This window comes from Elephantulus edwardii, unplaced genomic scaffold (genome assembly GCF_000299155.1).
Source record: "Elephantulus edwardii isolate Elephantulus edwardi_28Jun2011 unplaced genomic scaffold, EleEdw1.0 scaffold00001, whole genome shotgun sequence".
Classification (NCBI taxonomy): Eukaryota; Metazoa; Chordata; class Mammalia; order Macroscelidea; family Macroscelididae; genus Elephantulus; species Elephantulus edwardii.
The window spans coordinates 45,289,302-45,307,571 of NW_006399751.1; the positions used below are offsets into that span (position 1 = coordinate 45,289,302).

General features: G+C 40.4%; 1 protein-coding gene across 4 annotated transcripts in view; it reads right to left on the reverse strand.

Annotated features, from left to right (window-relative positions):
* Positions 1–3,289: 3,289 nt before the first annotated feature.
* Positions 3,290–18,270, reverse strand: part of RAPGEF4 (Rap guanine nucleotide exchange factor (GEF) 4) — a 423,137-nt gene continuing 408,156 nt past the window's right edge. For all 4 annotated transcript variants that reach the window (XM_006878827.1, XM_006878828.1, XM_006878830.1 and 1 more), the window contains 2 exons: positions 8,693–8,747; positions 3,290–4,571 (listed from right to left, as the gene is read on the reverse strand). In XM_006878827.1, coding sequence (XP_006878889.1) covers positions 4,444–4,571; positions 8,693–8,747 — 183 coding nt within the window. In that variant the 3' untranslated portion in view covers positions 3,290–4,443. The remainder of the gene's footprint in view (positions 4,572–8,692; positions 8,748–18,270) is intronic.

The window sequence follows — 18,270 nt, forward strand, 5'->3', positions numbered from 1 at the left end:
CAGTGAATAAGGGTTCTGGTTTCTCCACAAACTCACCAGCATTTGTTGCTTGCTGTTCTGTTAAATTCTGCAATTATAACTGGGGTGAGATGGTATCTCATAGTTGTTTTGACTACAGCAGGTGTTTAGGGGCAGTAAATTGCTTGGGAAGGGACTGTCCATCCCATGGAGCAGCTGGTGGATTTGAACCCCATACCTTTGCATTGGCAGCACAATTCCTTACCACTAAGCCAACAGAGCTCCCTATCTACTGTGGAGTGGGCCATAACTCATGGTAACACCATGCACAATGAACCGTTTCCTTGTTTTGGGCAATCTCTGTGATCACTTGTACACTGGACTGTTGTGTATAGTTTTCATGGGCTGATTTTCAGTTCTTTCTTCCTGGTTTTAGTGCAGGAACACTACTGAAATGTGTTCAACCTTGGCACAACACGTAGATTGTAACAGAGAGATGGGTGCTAGTCGCACCTGAGGTCCTGAGAATGGAGCCTGGATCATTTTCATGGGAATCAAGAATTGTAACACTGAACTGCCAATGCTTCAAGGTTAAAAAGAAAACTTTTGAAAAAGTTGTGCAAGTCTACGCGTGCTCCGAGCCCTTGTTCCCTCTCCAGCACGTCTTGTACCATTCTTACCCATCACAGGGAGATTTCTGCCCTTTGGAGTGCCAACTTTTCTCCCTACTTAGAACATATTGTCCTCTTCTCTCTGCTTAGCCAGCACTTGCATCCTTCAGAGCTCAGGTCAACTGTCATTTCCAGCAGAAACATTTCCTCACCTTGGATCAAGCCAACGCCTCTTGTTACATACTCTCATAATGTCATAGCCTTCATTTGAATCATGTTTATATTTTTGTCCTAATTTGATTAATCTTCTGTCTCTTTCATCAGATGATAAGCTTGTTAGAACAGGGTCCTTGTCTAGTTTTCCTCAGCATTGAATCCTGAGCCCCTGGAATGCCTGGCTCTTAGCATGCACCTCAATCATTATTTGTCGATGAATGAGTAGATGAATAGACAATTAACAATACCTAATTAAGTTCAAAGTTCTTCTCTGGGGATGCTGTGACCTGCACACCTAACACCACACTCTTCTCTCATAAAGGACAAATAGAGCAAATTATGATTATTCAGAAGCACGAGATGACAGCTGAAGGAAAGCTATTCAAAGTAAGGGTTCATTTATTGCTATGTTGCATATTCTATGCTGGTTTAAAAAAAAACTGTAAGCACAATTTGAAAGTAGAATGATACTTCTTTTAATTTTCTCACACTGTTAGTCATTGATCTGCATTCATATCTTAAAAGGAAATGTCACTGAATTCAAGAGAAGTCTATTTAAGCTGCATGGTATTAGACAATTGCTTGAATAGCTTAGCTACCGTACACTGTGCCAGTGACCTTGCGACTCAGGTATGTTAACCACTTAAATGTATAATTTTCTACAGGATCTTTTGGTAAAAAGATTCTTTCTTCTCTTTTACATCTTCCAGCAAACCTCATTATCCGTCTTGTGACCCTGTAGGCATCTCATTTTCTTTTGGCTTATTTGCAAGTTTTAAAATACTAACTGCATCTCCTGCCTCAGGATAGGTTGCTAGTCTTCTATATATTTTTAAGAGTGTGAATTCTTATACTTCACCATCACCACCTTGAATAATGGAGTCTAACACATTTTCAGGAGGCCAGACATAATTAAAATCTCTAACCTTTATTAAGTTCAGCAAGAGCTGTTCTCATTTGGAAGACCAAAAAGAATACACATGAAAGAATACATACTCATACTGAATAATATTGAAATGAAATTAAAATAAGGTCATAAAATGTCATTCAGTGTTGAGGAAAAGGAGCTGTCTGTCATAAAGGATACTGGCTTTATAGTAATGTAGGAATAAACAAGCAATTATTTAGATAGAATAGGATGCCCAAAGAATGGACTAAGAGCTTTATTGCCTTTTTAATTATCAAGAAAAGGAAAATAGATATCATGATGAAAACTTCACAGCTGATTTTGAAGTCTAGGGGATAATGATGTTCAGCAATAATGACTGCAAGTAAATTTATTCAATAAACATTTTTATTAGCTACTATTTTATTTTAGCCTAGACATTGTACCTGAGTCTAAGTGGGAAGCAAAACAAAACAAAACAAAACAAAAAATGGAATAATACTCCTGCTTCTGAAGGCCTTGAAATAGTATGTAAATAAACACAAAGATAGTTGCCTGCATTCCCACTTCTCCATGTGGGCTTGAATTCGAGGAGCGTTCTTTGAAGGGATTACTCCAGGATTTCTCAGAGCCCTTGAATAGATTCAGAAACACCAGGAATCATTTGAGTGAGGCATATTAAACAGTGATTTCTACAAGTTGAACCTAACACCCTGGTTTTCATTTCTTGTTTTGCAATTGTGTTTTGTTTTGGGAATATTACTTTTGAACTTCGGAGATTAGTATCTTCTGGAACACACTTGGAAAATGCTGACTTGTTAACAAATAGAAACATGTCTGGAATTTAAAGAATTTTAGAAATTTCTCCAAATAGTTACCAAATTGCTTAGATAAGTATCCATGGAGAAGTAGCAAGAGGTTCATAGGAGGCAGTGTAAAATACAATGCCCCATAATGGCAGTTGTTGTGTACTGCAGGGTCAGAACCAACCTGCTGGCAGGTTTTCAGAGGCAGTTCAGGCTGCACAGGAGGAGACTGTCCATCTTTCTTTCACAAAGCAGCTGGTGGATTCGAACTCCACTTCGAGATTGCAGTGAAGCTTCTTGCCATTAGGCCGCCGGGGCTCCCTTAACTGCATATTATCCATAATAGTAAAAAAGTGGAAACAACCCAGTTGTCCAATTATGGAATAGACAAGCAGAATGTATTTCCACACAATGGAATATTACTCAGCCATAAAAAGGAACCACGCTGTGTGTACTACAAAATTATGAACTTTGAGAAATGCTAAGTGAAAGATGTTAATATATTGTATGATTTAATTGAAAACATATATCCAGAAACATTAGTCTATAAAGAAAGAAAGTAGGTTAATGGTTACCAGGTGCTGAGGGTGGAGGAAATAAGGAATGTCTACTAATGTGGAGTTTCTTTAAGAGTGATAAAAAGGACACCTGGAATTGGATAGTGGTGATAGCTGCATGACCTTGTGAGTATGCGAAAAACAACTCAACTGTATAACTGGAAAAGTAACTCTTATGGTATGTAAAAAAAAAAAAGCAATCCAGTGCCTCATATAATTTTTCTGATATTATAGAAATTGAGACCACCACAAACATTTCTTGTCAACAATTATATTTAATGTAGGTACTAGATGTTATTTACAGAAGATATACATACATACAATTCCTACACATTAAATGTAGCCTAATTAAGAAAACAGGAAAAAAATGTACTCCAAAATTATATTCTAAATAAAATAAATAACAGTATTTGGCACAATATCTATTATATAGCAAATAAATAACTCTATACCATTGATTGAATGAACTATTTACAGTCTACTTGAAAGTGCAAAACAATTGCTGAAAATTAAGATATTTTTAATAATATTGAAGTCCAGAAAATATGCTTTCCCCCCATCAGTAACAATAATTTGTAGCCAATAATAAAGACTTTTAATGCCCAGGAAAATATTTTAATTTTGAAAAAGATGTTTTGTATATATTGTGCTCTTTGAAATATTATTTTTCACATCTGAATACTGGCAATTTTTAAGGACCTTGGAGTTTCTTACTGAAATTCTTATGTATGTAATCCTGATTTGTAAATTTTAAAAAGTTACATTGTAAACATAAATATTACTCTGTTCATCATTCATAAATTACACACCAGTCCTCCCTAATTTACATAAATAGCCATGATGCTGTATAAGTAATATGGTCCCATTTTATTTCTTTAGAGGTAACTATGAAGATGGGAAGAATACAATATATCATTTAGATTAGTATGAATTCCTGGACAACTTTAAAAAAAAATCTCACACTTCAAATCTGGAATCAAAAATGATACAACTGTATCACCACTAATGTATTCCAATCCATTCCATTTGTAGAACATCTTAGCCTGTACATACTCTTAGAAAATAACATCAGGGGTTGCTTCTTTTCTTGACAGTGGTATTACCACCAAACTCTTAGCCTGGGCCATATTTTTTTTAATGTTTCAGTAAAGAAGATGGCACAATTAGAAAGGAAATAAGAGTGACAACAGACTGGGATTCCTAAACTAGTGTGTGCAAGCTGTATGCAAGTCAAGGGATTCCCTCTCTTGCCATGTGGCTGGTAAGAGGAATGCAGCCCCGCAATGTCTCAGGATATGTTTTTGCTTGTTTTGTAGAATTCTTCAGTGGCAATATAGTCAGGAGTGGCATAAATGGCATTTTTAACAGATTGTGGACTGGAGACAAACCATTGTTCTGGGCACTTTAAATTACGGCCGACGAGGCTCTAATCTGTGTGACATCTGTGATAGAGTTCTCTGGTTGTCAATCACATTTAATTGCCGTACGTAACTCCGGACATCCTGATGGTTCTTATTAGCTTGAGCAGCATCAGGATCTGTTGAAAGAGAAAAAAGAGCAGTATTAGCATTGCATAATATGTGCACTTAAATTACAGCTTTCTTTTATCGAACTATTTATTACATTTCTTTTAGACTCCTAGATTCCATCAAGCCTCCCCTACATACTGCATTTTCCATTGATTGAAATGGTTCCAGTTGATTCTTGCCTCCCTTCCATCTCCTCCAATTTTCTCTTCTTCCCTGGAACCTCTTTTGATCATTTTCCTTTGCATTGCACATTATTTTTAAAAAAGCATTAAAAAAAAAAAAAAAACCACCAAAACAAACCCTAAATCAACAACCCTGCTATAAGCCTGAATGTGCCTGGCTATAGGTGAAAATTGTGTATTTTTTATTATGCAAATTTCCCCCCCCACTTTCCTTCATTGACATTATGTTTCATACAATTATTCCTATACATTGTATTTTATAAAATTAATCACCATTGGATTATGCCCATCATTACCCCATCTTTTCAGGTCCCCATCAGATCTTTCCCATTTCCTTTACCCTCTCCCTGCACCCGCCAAATTGTGTGACCAAATATTACATAACGTGGAAGAGACTGGAGAGCATTATGCTAAGTGAACTCATAATGAGGACAAATACTGCATAAGACCATTATTGTTTTCTATTTCTAGCCTACCTCTGTGTCTCACAAAGCATGCCTCCCTGATCCAGACGAGGAGTTACATTGAAAGGCACAGTTTTAATTTGCTTTGTCAAAAGTGCTTAACACCTGGGCCAAATCGGAGCTAGCCAGTATGTCTCTAAGCCCCCGACTCTCCTCTTTATTTGTATACAATCTACAGTAGATGCTGCTGTCTTCTCTTCAGCTTTTCATTCAGAGCCTGCCCTGACTGGGTTCATGAGCCAAAGATCTGTCTGCTCACAAAGGAACTATACCTTTTATATGCTTGGAGACTGTGCAGATTCAGGGAAAAAACTCCAACTAATGAGAGCTGGGCAATGAATATGGACAAAAGAAGAACTGATGTCTTTGGGTCATGGTGTTACAGAACAGCACTGAATATCCCATGGACTGCCAAAAGAACAGATAGGTCTTGAAGGAAGAGTGGCCAGAGTGCCTCTTGGAGGTCAGGATGGCAAAGCATCTCATACACTTTGGGCCTGCTGTTGGGAGAGGCAATTGCTTGGAAAGGTCAGCAAAAGAGAGGAAGACTCTCAACCAGATAAGATGACACAGTGACTGCAGCAACAGGTGATGATGAGGATGGCACAGGATAGGGCAGGGTTCAGATCCATTGTTCCTAGGGTCACTATGGACTGTACTCAATGGCATGTAACAACAACAACAGGATGATTTCCACTAGACCTTTGATTCTCTTGTTCTAACAATGTAGTTGTCACTGTGTTCTGATTCACATTCCAGGCAGGCAGGCAGGCAGGCAGGCAGGCAATGGAAGCTCCTGCTGTTACAGTTCAAGACCATCTATCCAGTCTGCCCCTGATGGACTGGTGGTGACCTTATCCACAATAGTGACCACTATCCGAATGGATAAGTGACCTTATGCGCTGCACTGCCCTGAACCATTCCCATGCCTGGACCACTGTGATCCATTGGGTTTTCACAGACTGATTTGTAGAAGTAGATCTTCAGGCATTTCTTCCTAGTCTTAGTCTGTAAGCTCCACTGAACCTTGTCCAGCACCTTTGCAACATCCACTCCTCCAGGGATGGACGACGGGTGCTGGCTGCACACGCGGTACCAGCTAGTCTTCTACACGAGACTTGAGAGTTCTCCTATGAATCACCAGCAGCCTGAAGCTCTAAGATAGGCTGATTGATATTCCTAAAATCAGGGCTCAAAGAACAGTCGACTCCAGACAGCCCTGCACAGGGAATAGACAGGTCAAGTTCAGCACCAGGGAGCTGGAAACACAGGTTCCTCTGGCAGTGATTTCTCAGGCTCTGCATGTTGCTGCTCCACAGGGCAACTGTGCCCAGAGCTTCCAGATTCCCCTGCTTTTCAAGAGGGACTGGAAATCTAGATTTCTTCCCTAGGAAGCAGCCTTGTATTTAAATGGTGGCACTATTTTGAAATGAAAGGGGAAAAAATATTATTTTTTTTTTTAAAAAAAAACACAACAACACAAAACCAACCAGTTGCTATTGCTTCAACCCTGCAGAACCTGCTGTGGACCTGTGGCCTACCCTGTCCCATGATTGTCCCTGTGGGGCATGTGCTTTTAGGATACTAGGAGTGGCCAAGGCAGCCTAGACTCTAGGCCAGTGCTGTCCAATATAGCACGCTGCTTGCTATAGTCCATCAGCTCTTCTCAGACCCATACCCCACTCCCAAAGACAATTCCAATTCCATCTGCTTAGGGGTGAAGGGGAGGGTTGCAGATCTGAGCACAGAAAAGCAGGGTGGGGAGACACAAAGGCCTCCCCTTGCTGTAAGAAGAAACTCATCAGTATAATTATCACATATAAATAATGCCACACTGAAGAACACAGTGTGTTTCATTTCCTCACTCCCACTGGCAGTGTACTTACTCTACATGTACAATATACTGTAATTACATTGTACATAGTCCCACAATGTTTATGAATCTATTCCTATAGTTTTATCTATAGACTGTTGACTGCAGAGCCGAGCAGCTGTTGTTTACCAGCAGTTACTTGTAACTTCAACAAATGCAGTTGAGACTTGGAAAATATTTCCAACCCCCACCCCCCATCAGAAGAAGATGTGGAAAATTGGGATTTAGTCCCAAAGAGGTTTACCGAACAAAGTTGATTTTATTGGCTATTCTTTGGCTCACAGACGTCACTGGGAACCTTCTAAAGGTGACAAAGCCTCCTAGGCACAACCAATTTTGCATATAATTTTAGATATTCCTGAACCTCTACAAAGGACCATGGATTCTAGATTTTAAACCTTTGTTGTAGACAAATATCATGTATATATTCTTATGTCCTCTTGTATAATGGCTTTATGACCATGTCTTCATACATACAGAAGAATATGAGATGTTAATTGTGGCAGAGTTCATATAGGAGCAATGAATGAGATGCAAGACGATTCTTATTTTGGAATGAAGGGAAAGCACAGTAATGTGGATACATTTTTTTAAATTTTCTTTCCTCCCCAAGTGAAGATTATTTTTTTCTCTCTCTCCAAAGTGCATTAAAAATGAACATTTAGGAGTTCTGATGGTCTGTATCAGCAAACTCTGGCTCTGGGCCAGTCCTATGTCAGGAAGAGCAAACAGGTCTCTGTTTAATAAAATGCGAACTTCTTAGTCTTAAACTTGGGATTTATTGGAGGGGATGGTGCCAGTAGCCTCCCAGACATGTTCATGTCAAATTACTATGCTGAGTTAATGAACTACATTTCTTCAAGTGACTCATACAGTGAGTTTAATAAAAAAACTTTGAAGGGCTTACCTCCTCCCTCCCAGCCCAGCTTACGGGAGCCACTATTCCACCTTCTCCACCCACTCAAACTTTTAGGCCACAGCAGATACCAGCTTTTGTTTAATACTGGTGCCACTGACACCAAGACCAAAAGGCTATCAGGACTAGTATTTTTAGATGAATACATTCTGCTATATAATTTATTGTGATACTGGGGAGTAACCAGAAAACAGAATATGAATTCCTGCTAGGGGGCATTTTATAAACGTGCCGTGAGCATGAATGCAGTTCCCTCAACACCCTGAGAGCCAATAAAGAGCCTCTTCCTCAGTTCAAAAACGACAGGACTGAGTCATCCAGAGTTGATGTCAGTTTCTCAACATCAAGCAATGAGTCACAAAGGGGCTGGTTTGAAGCAGGATTTGCCGGTGGTCACGTCTGAGTTGTCTCTAACAGCACTGGAAAGAACAAATAATTCCTCTACCATCCATTTCTAAATCCTATAGCTAATTTATAACTTTATTAAAGTGGAAATTATTATTTATTTATTTATTTTTAGTTTTTTAACAACAAAATCCTCAAACCAAAGGCCCTTATTCTGTGGAATTCACGGTCTACAGTATCTCTGACACAATCCCATTTCCTCCCGACTTGCAGAGGTTCTCAGTGGCCTCATTAAAAAGGGCTTAATCACCACGCTCTACATTGCAGCATGTGGCGGCATTTAACTTACTGAAGGGCTGGCTTCTGCAGTATCTCACTGTTCTGGCAGTATTTGCAATCATACGCTAAAAAGAAGAAAGAAAACAGAAAGACAGAAATGCAAATAAGCTTGATGTACAATCCAGAAAGGAAAACGGACTTATTTATTACAGCAATATGTGGTACCATGAGAAGCAACACATGCTGGTATGGTTAATCTCTGAAGACACCTGGGTCCTGTAGGACCTGTTTAATGATGTTAAAGAGGTCTCCACAGCCATAAAGGCAGTTTTCAGGTGGAACACACTATAATGGTAGGAGCCAAGTCCAGTGGTTTGTTCGTTGGAAGGAGTGTACAGTTTCTGAAACCAACATCCTGCCCAGGGTTAGACCTCATCATCCTTTCTTGGCTTCACAATGAATATGTAACTTCCCTCAATTTGGAGAAGGGTTGGTTAGCTTGTCATGTTCCTCATGGTTAAGTAATTAGTACCCAAGAAAAGAGTCTCTGTTAAACTGAAAAATCATAGTTTTAAAAATTTACCTATACATTTTTTATGGTATTGAAGGTTTATTTAAGATTTCTAAACATCATCAACATGATTACAGGTTAATATAAAAATCAAATGATGACAAATAGGAAAATGACAGCTTGTTTAGTCTTTTACCTTTCACTTTTAATGAACAGTGTTTTTTACTCACATACATTCTTTCACACATTCCTTCATTCACATTGTATTTCATATGATCATTCCCATACATTATGTCTTATAAAGTTAATCACATTGATCTATGCCCACTATTGCCGTCTTTTGCAGAGCACACCGGATCTTCCCTAATTCCTTGCCCCACACTGTGCATTACTGCACTACCTACCTTTCCAGCAACTGTGGATGCGTTTTAATGTTAATACTAATTTCCTTCTTTTTTTTTTTTTCTCACTACACTGGTAACTCACACACATTTTAGAAAGTGTTGAGAGGAAAGTATAAATCATTTCTAATAACATTTCATTAGGGAACCACAATAGCCTTTTGGCATATTTCTTTCTAATCTCTTAAATACACTAGAAATACTTTTTTTAAAAAATTGAGGTCATATTTGCACGTAGATTTTTGAGTAAAAAATGTAAACGTTTCACTGTCATCATGTCCCTAGGCTATTTTTCACATGGTTTTTAGTGAGTTTCTTTACATCATTTTGATGGATCATAGTTTTTTGAGCCTTTATTAATTTTGTCATTTGTTTTCTCTATTTCATTGTACAGTCTAGATGCAGTAAAGACTTAAAAGGGAAAGTTTCACGTTTCTGTCTGCTTAACTAAGAACAGAAAAAAAGAGAAGGGGGAAATGGAAGGAAATGTAAATGCCAAGAGGTGAGGGGAAACAGGGATGAGAATGAAATCCCATTCCTTACTTTTCTGTTGCTCGGTGCTACTGCTAGCTGACCCTCCAGTGTGTTCTCAGAGGCAGTAAAGTGCACGAGAGACTTTCTCCCAGGAGCAGCATGTGGACTTGAACCACATGCCTTTGGGTTGGCAGTGCCACTCATTACCACTAGGCCACAAGACTCTTTATTCCTTAGCTAGATATGCATTTCTTGTCCATGGTGTTCAACCTCAGCTGGCACCCTCTGACCCTGAATATCGTGTAGTTCAGGCTCTAGGGCTGGTGGCATAGTGGTTAAGTGCTCAGCTGTTAAGTGAAAGGTCAGCAGTTCAAATCTACTTGGTGACTGGTGGAGAAGGATGTGGCAGCCAGCTTCTGAAAAGACAACAGCTTGGGAGTGATTCCACTCCTAGGGGGCAGTTTAACCCTGTCCTACACAGTAGCCATGAGCTGAAATTGACAAGATGTTGGGTTTCTTTTGACACTTGAGTTGAAGTTGGTAAGAAAAAGCTTCCACAATCTCTGAGCAGTGATATACTTGCTGTCAAAGTATTGAAAATGATTTCTAGAAACCGATGTAGTCGAAAACAAAAGACCCCATTTGGTTGTAAAAGAATTCAGAGAAGAGTCACAGTCTGTAAATATGCAGACATTGATGGTACCTCACAGGATACCAGCTACTGAGCTTTCTGATGAGTGACAAGTGACATGTGTCTGCATGGACTGATTTCACATATACAAAGAGACAATCGGAAAAGTCAAACTTTCTTTCATAAAGGACACGGAAAAAGCAGCATGTCTGTTGATCAGCTTGAGAAATATATTACAAATACCTCCAAGAAAATGTAGCATACAATGTATAATTAGCCTCTGATATATGGAGCCCTGAAATAAATAGCAGCAATGATCATTTCCCTGCTAATTTACTTTAAGCTTTTTTTTTTTTTTAAGAAAAAAAAAAGTCCAACTTCTCTAAAGGCTCCACATCCGAAGGGCACAAGTATATTCCATGCAGAATTATTGTAATTCTTCAGATATTGAATGGAGTGTAATTACTGTAAACCCTGGGAAGTGCTGCCAGTGTGCCCCTCTGCAGAATAATAAAACAATTAACAGGGGTCAGAAACCTCTTCCTATACCATTTTGTAGGGAGTAATTGTTCTGCTTTTTAGTTTTGAAAGCTTAAACATTTCATTCTGACTTGGGTTTTAGACTACTCTTTACAGCTATACTCTAAGGCTTCATAATTTTTCACTCATTATGTGGTTTAAAATGTGAGAACAATTGTTTAAATCAGTAATTTTCAGCTCTGGAGTTCATTCTACCTTTCTAAATCTTTGATTAATTTTAACAATGGTTTTAATTTTGAGGTATCTTTTTTAATTGTACTCAAAGATAACTTCAGTTATAACTTCAAAATCCAAATCTGGCTTCACGATGAAGTCCATTCTTTTCCTTTGTGAGGGCTGCACAATAATGTGGAAATGGTATAAATCCTCAGAAATAGTGTGTGAACCCTTCTGGCATTTTTGTTCAATACATCGTTACAGAATGCTTTCAAAATGTCAAAGAATGGACAAACTATATTTTAATTCCAGCCAGTTCTGTACTTATTGACACATGGAAATACTTAACATTCTACTAAGAACTACACTCTTCTAGAAGATACTTTCCCAGGACACAGCAAGTGCCTTTAGAAGTTATCTCTTTTATCCACAATGACTGCTACAATCTATTTATCAAAAATAGATACTGTTTAAATGCTCCCAGCAATGAGGAACTCATTACCTCCAAGGATAGTCTTCTTTTTAGATCTTTGTTTACTATTAAGACCTTTTTTTTGGTCAAAATAGTTTTTCCTTGTTTTTTCAATCACCAATCCTGATTCTGGGCTTTGGAACCACAACCAAGAGGTTTGTTGTTGTTTTTGTTGCTGATTGCCGTCTAGTCAAGCGTGACTCATAGTGACTTTATGAACAAAAGACCTAATGCCTTTGCATAACTGTCGCCTTTTCTGCAAGTTCCTAGAGTTTCCAGAGGCATGTGGTTTAGGAAGTGGACACCACTCCTGCTTCCAAACCTGTTTTATAACTGGGAGCTCCACCAAACACTGTCCACATTGGGAAACCATTCTGGTATTTGATACCCCAATGGTACAAGGTTCAGCATCACAACAACTAATAGGTTTACTTTCTTTATAACAGGATAATTCTTCAAATACTCGAATACAACCTCATGGCACTCCAAGGCTTTTCTTGTTCAGCCTAAACATTGTCAATTTGTCCAACAATTCATCATAATACAACTTCCATTTTCTTCTGGGCAGTCTCTAATGTGATGTCTTCAACGAAGCAAGTCCCAGAGGGCAGAGAAGTCACCATTTTCCTTCCTGACCTAGCCAGTTTTGTACAAGTCCAAACAAAAGAAAGGCTCTAATTGTTGATGTCTGTTGCTTTAGTGAGGAATCACTGGGTAGTGCAGTTTAAGTAGTGGTGATTTGGGTCCTACCTGTGGTCCCTAGGAATAAAGAGGCTTTACTTTGGGATAATATTCCCTGGAAAGGCCTTTGGAGCACAGTTCTATTCTGACACACATGTGGTCTCTAGAAGTTGGAATCAACTTGATGTCAACTGGCTAACAGCATTTCACTACATTGCTCTTTGGATACATTCTCCCGGCTCTGGAGATGTGCAGTTGGTTCCTTGGGTCCAAGTGGACAGATTTACATTAATCTCCACTAAACTCTATTTGGTTAGCATCTGCTTATCCTTCCACAAGCTCTATTCTCACATTGTTTTTGCTTGTAGGCAAAATAATTTTACCCATTGCTTGTTCATTGGTGCTCTGAATTAAGGTTGGCAAAAGACTTAGGTTAAAGACACACGCAGGCTTCATTATCCAACTGCCAAGGCAGGGATGACGCCATGACCTACACCCTGGACAATCCGGTCCTGCCAGAGCAGGTTGGCCTGCCTGGAGCTGGCTGGGTGGCGTTCTGGTAACGCCACACCAGTGGGAAAACACAGGTTATTTCAAAGCAGGGCTTTTCATCTCTTGGCCCATCTCGGCATACCTGAGTTCCAGGGTGGAGCGGCCAGTGAAGCACTCAACTACTAGATAAAGTTTGGTGGTTCAAACTCATGCAGAGGTGCATCAGAAACAGACTGGGAGGTCTGCTTCTGAAAGGACACAGCTTTGGAAATGCTTCTAACCTGTACACGTGGGATGAACATGCTTCAGAAGTGACTGGATGGCAACCAGAAACACTGCCAGATGGCCTGATGCACTCCCTTTAGTATCTGACTTGTTGGGAAGCTCTCGTGGACTAGTGATAAGGAACTGTGCTGCTAACCCAAAGGCAAGTGGCTTGCATCCATCAGATGCTCTGTGGGATAAAGATGGACAATCTCCTTGAGTACGATTTGCACCCTCTGAAAACTGGCTGGAGGGTCAGTTACGAGTCGGTTCTGACTCAACAGCAAAGAGCAACAACCACTTCTTAAATCTTGGTGGAGAGGAGCTCACATTCCTTTAGATGGTACATGGTGAACAGTTTGTATTCTCCCCATCCCTTAACAGATCCTCATGTTCCCCAATGTTGAGAACAGCTACCCTAGAATCTGCTTATCAGGCTTAGCATGCAAAGATTCTAACCAAGAAAACAGCTCACAGTTAGAAATGCCAAGATTCCTGTTGAGATTTCACACATTTTTTTTCTTGAGGCTGATTCTAACTATAGGTTCTTAGATAGAGCTTGGATGCAAAACCCAACAAATCCATAGTTTGTTGACCTGCAGGGCTAGAAATGACTTCAACCAACAGGTGATGAGTTAATTCCCCTTAAAACATGAACTCAAAGGGGACCTCAGAAAGGGCAAAGGAGGCAGCAGGCAAAGGGCTCTATCTGAAACACTCAGGTATTTCTTTTTCTTTATCCATGAAAACAGAGTGCCTGGGTGGCATGAATCGCTAATGTGCTCATTGCTAACAGATTGGCTGGGGGTTTGAGCCCACCCTGAGAACCCTCAGAGAAAGTTCTGACAATCCACTTCCAGAAAATCAGCTGAGGAAAACCCTAGGTTTACTTTAACACACAGGGGCCATCAGGAGTCTACATCAACTTGACCACAATGAGTTTACTGTTGAAAACAAAGACTCAGAAGCAGCTATCCTTCCTGGAGCCTGAATGGCACAGTGACCAGTACAAAGAGACCATCCTGAGGGAGGAGTGAATGGCTGTCTGGACTCTAACCCAGCACAGGTGAGAGGCCCAAAGGCAAATTCCCCTGGATCTCTGATCAGGTAACTGCCTCTGGAGCCAAGTGAAATGTCAAAGGCATCTTGCGCTCTGACTGGCCCATGGAACCTGCAATCCCATGGTATGCACCCCCTCCAGGGTGGGCTGTCCAAGTCACACCTTCACTGCTGTCCAGACTATTATGGATGACCTACTCTACTCTTAGAATTGTCTCCTGCTTTTCTGCCAACTCTGTACTGACTGGTCACCAACCCAAGCTCTTCTCTCAGTAAAGACAAAGGGTCAAGTTCAGACTGGCAAGCCCTCCAGGCAACCCCACCTTGAACTGTTCCACACCCTTGATCTCCTGTTCACAGAAAACTCCCCAAGACAGCACTTTGTCCTCATGGGCTACACTTTGTCCTCATGGGCTATTCTGCCTCTCTTCGGACCGCTTATCTTGGCCAGTCTTGAGTGAGGTGTGGTTTTGTGGGTTGCTTTCTCCCATTGCAACCTGAGAGCTTTACCATCCTTGTTCTTAATGTTTCCCAGATTGCTCTTTCTTAGTACTGCACTGCCCCTCTCGATTTGGTTCTGCTCCCTCTCTTAGAGGGACAGGATCTCTGTCAGTGATTCCCTGCTCAGCAAGAATGACGTTCATTGGCAGAGTTAGCTGGGACTGGTGGCCGTTCCATGAAGAGCAGATAGTCCGGCACCATCTTCTCAGCTGCCGGGGCCATCAAGTTTGTGGTTGTACTCGCTGTGCATTCTGAGTGTCCTCCAGGGGCTCATCTTCCAGAACTATAATGGACAGTATTCTACTGTGATGCACAAGGTTTACACTGGCTGTTTTTTTGGGAACAAGGATCCCAAGGACTTTCTTCTTAGTCTGTTTTAGCCTAGAAGCACTACTGAAATATCTTCATCATGGTGGTTCTGCTGCTATTTGAAATAGCGGTAGCAAAGCTTCCATCAATTAAGTGGTACGCAAGTCACCACCATATAACAAACACCATGTTGTTGTTGTTAAGTGCCGTCGAGTTGCAGGTGACTCATAGCGACCCTATGAAGGAGAGTCCTCGATGCTTGGGTGCCTTTCTTCCTCTCTCCAGGTTCATAGGGTTTCCGTAGGCAAGCTATTACGGAAGTGGATGCCACTCCTCCTTCCAAAACAAACACCATATAGGGGGTGATATCCGTGGCCTGGAATTGCATGCCTTTGGGATTGCAGCACAGCTTCTTGCCACTAGGCCACCAGAGCTCCCGCGTGAATGTCTAAAAACACACCTAATTGTTTCACTCAGGTCTTCATATCCAGAATCTACGATCTATCACTCATAAAAATTAATAATATCTGTGGTAAGAACCATGGGGAATTGCGGGCATGACAAAGACCAGCGACCAAATGGGTCAAGAGCTGAACCAGCCTTCGCAGTCTGCATCTCTGAGGATGCCCTGCGCTCTATCCCCTGCCCATGGATCTTTAACATCTAAGAGATGTATGACATCTAAGAGCTGTATGGAACACACATGATGTTGTTGTCTAGCACACACATGGAGTCATGTACCATGGCATTTAAAGGACTGTTCAGCATGTACAGATATGTGACCACTTCTGCACCCAGGAAATGATGTTGAGGGATATCCAAGTTAGAACAGGAGTCCATATGAGAAGCAAACAGTATCTTGTTTAAGGTCTGTTATGTAAAATGCCTTGGGATAACTTGGATAACAAAAATTGTCTAACAAAACAGAAAATACTTTTATATTAGAGTCCTTCAGTGTATTTTCTTACTTTATGAACAGTGACTCTAACTGGGCATTTTTTATTCCATTGGTATTTCCTGCGTACTTTCTACGCAGGATCAACCACCTTTTTTGGATGCTGGAGAGCTATCAGGGAGCAAAAGGGACAAGAGTCCTCATGCAGGGTCCTTATATTCTAATGAACGAGGCAGATGGTGAAGGGGCAAGGGAGGTCATCCTGGATCATGAAACCAATCATCAAGGCAAGGATGTCTAACAGATACCGTGTGGTGAGTGAGTGGGGAACAATGTTAGGAAAGGGGCTACGAGGAACACTCGAAGGAGGGCACAAAGGTGAGACGGGAATGGTAAGGAGGACCCAGGCAGATCAAGACCTGGGCACAGAACTTTCCAGGCAAAGGTAATAATAGCCGGAGCAAAGCCCTGAGGCCGGAAGGGAGAGGAGGCAGGCTGCTGTGATCAGCTTGGACACACTGTGAGATAAGGCAGGACAGGTGCTCAGGGAACAAGTCCGCAGCTGAGACAGCATGTTGTGCTTACTGTGTGGTCAGCATGGTTTTATTTCCCATTGAATCTCTTCTTCTAGTTTGCATTTTATTGTCATGTCAGTCATATATTTTACTGAACAAAGACAAAGGCTCTTATTCAGGAACAAATCCATTTTGCTTTTTTTTTTTTCATTTTCTTTTTTTTCATTTTGCTTTTTGACATCTACTTTATCATGACTATAGACTGCTTTTTAGATATTTTGTTGATTTTCAGATTACAGGTGTTCACACTTCTTTATCTTTTTAACTGCTTGTAATCTCTTAAAGGCCAAGGACTACCTTTGAAATTCTACTCCTTAAATCCATCCAATTTCCCTACCTTTTCAAGACAAAGGAAATGAGAGAAAGTATTATTATAATGCTTACTTCTTTATTTAGGAACTCTGGTGGACCCCTTTCCTGGACACTCCCTATCTGGGGCTTTGAAGCCTGTTCTCAGGAAGATCTGCATTTAGCCAGACTCATAAATCCTACAGATCTGCATTTATCCAGATCCATAAAGAAGTTGATGTTGTTGTGTGTTGAGTCAGATCTGACCCATAGCTGACTCTCCAGCAGGTTTTCAGAGGCAGTAAATCCCACTGGAGGAGAAAGCCCATCTTTCTATCACAGAGTGGCTGGAGGATTGAAACCAAGTGCCTTTGGGATTGCAGTGCAGCTTCTTACCACTAGACCACCAGAGTTCCTATATAAAGAAGTAAACATTCTAAATAATACTTTCTCTCATTTCCTTTGTCTTGAAAAGGTAGGGGAATTGGATGGATTTAAGTGTCTGGATTTTTACTTGGGGATGGTGCTTTCCATTGTTTGAGGTAGCAAATCCTGTGTTCTCACTGTGAATCTTGTGATAATACTATTGGCAATTAAAAAAATTTTGCTAATTATCTAATAAGATTATCAATGATACAAAAATAGAACAAGCTTGAACATTGCTCTCTCTTTTTTTTACATTGCTCTTTCTTAATGAATTACTTTCTGTTTAAGTCTTCAGAATATAGAAGTTTGCTCCATGCTTCTCACTCCACATAAAATGACTAGCTTAAAAAAATCATAGTCATAAAGAAATAAACTAAATATGGGTATGTCTGGAACAGAACCAACCTCCTAATACAGTAGCAACTGTGCCTATCAGCATGCTTTATTCAACCTGGGGTAGTGGCAGTTGGCCAGCATATTATCCTCTAATCCATTCCTAGTCTACGTCCTAAATGTTATAAATATTCATGTATGCCATAGAAAGCTACGAAGGCCTTTATTCAGACATTTTTTGAACACTCCTTTATGTTTCTCCTGAATGAAAGAATGTCTGCCTTTTTAAATTTTATTTTTGCATAAGGATCAGAGTGTGAATTCTCTTTTGTTCATACTCATAAATCCTAAAACCCAGTATACAACAAATTCTCTAATCCTCATCTCATGCCTCAAGGGTGAAGAGGTTCAAAATAAAAAATACTTAGGGGTTTGGCATGATGGTTTGCTATGACTATGCAAAACCGCCACCAAGAAAAGGTGCCCGTGTTCCTGGCTCCCCTGGTGACTTCTGCCCCTGGCAGGGGCTTCTCTGGAGACAGCCTACCAGCCACAAAGGCTGCCAGCTCTGCCAACCATGTTTCCTGTGCTCATGAATTACTAGGAAGTGGCACTGACATCAGCCTGAAAATGATGATGT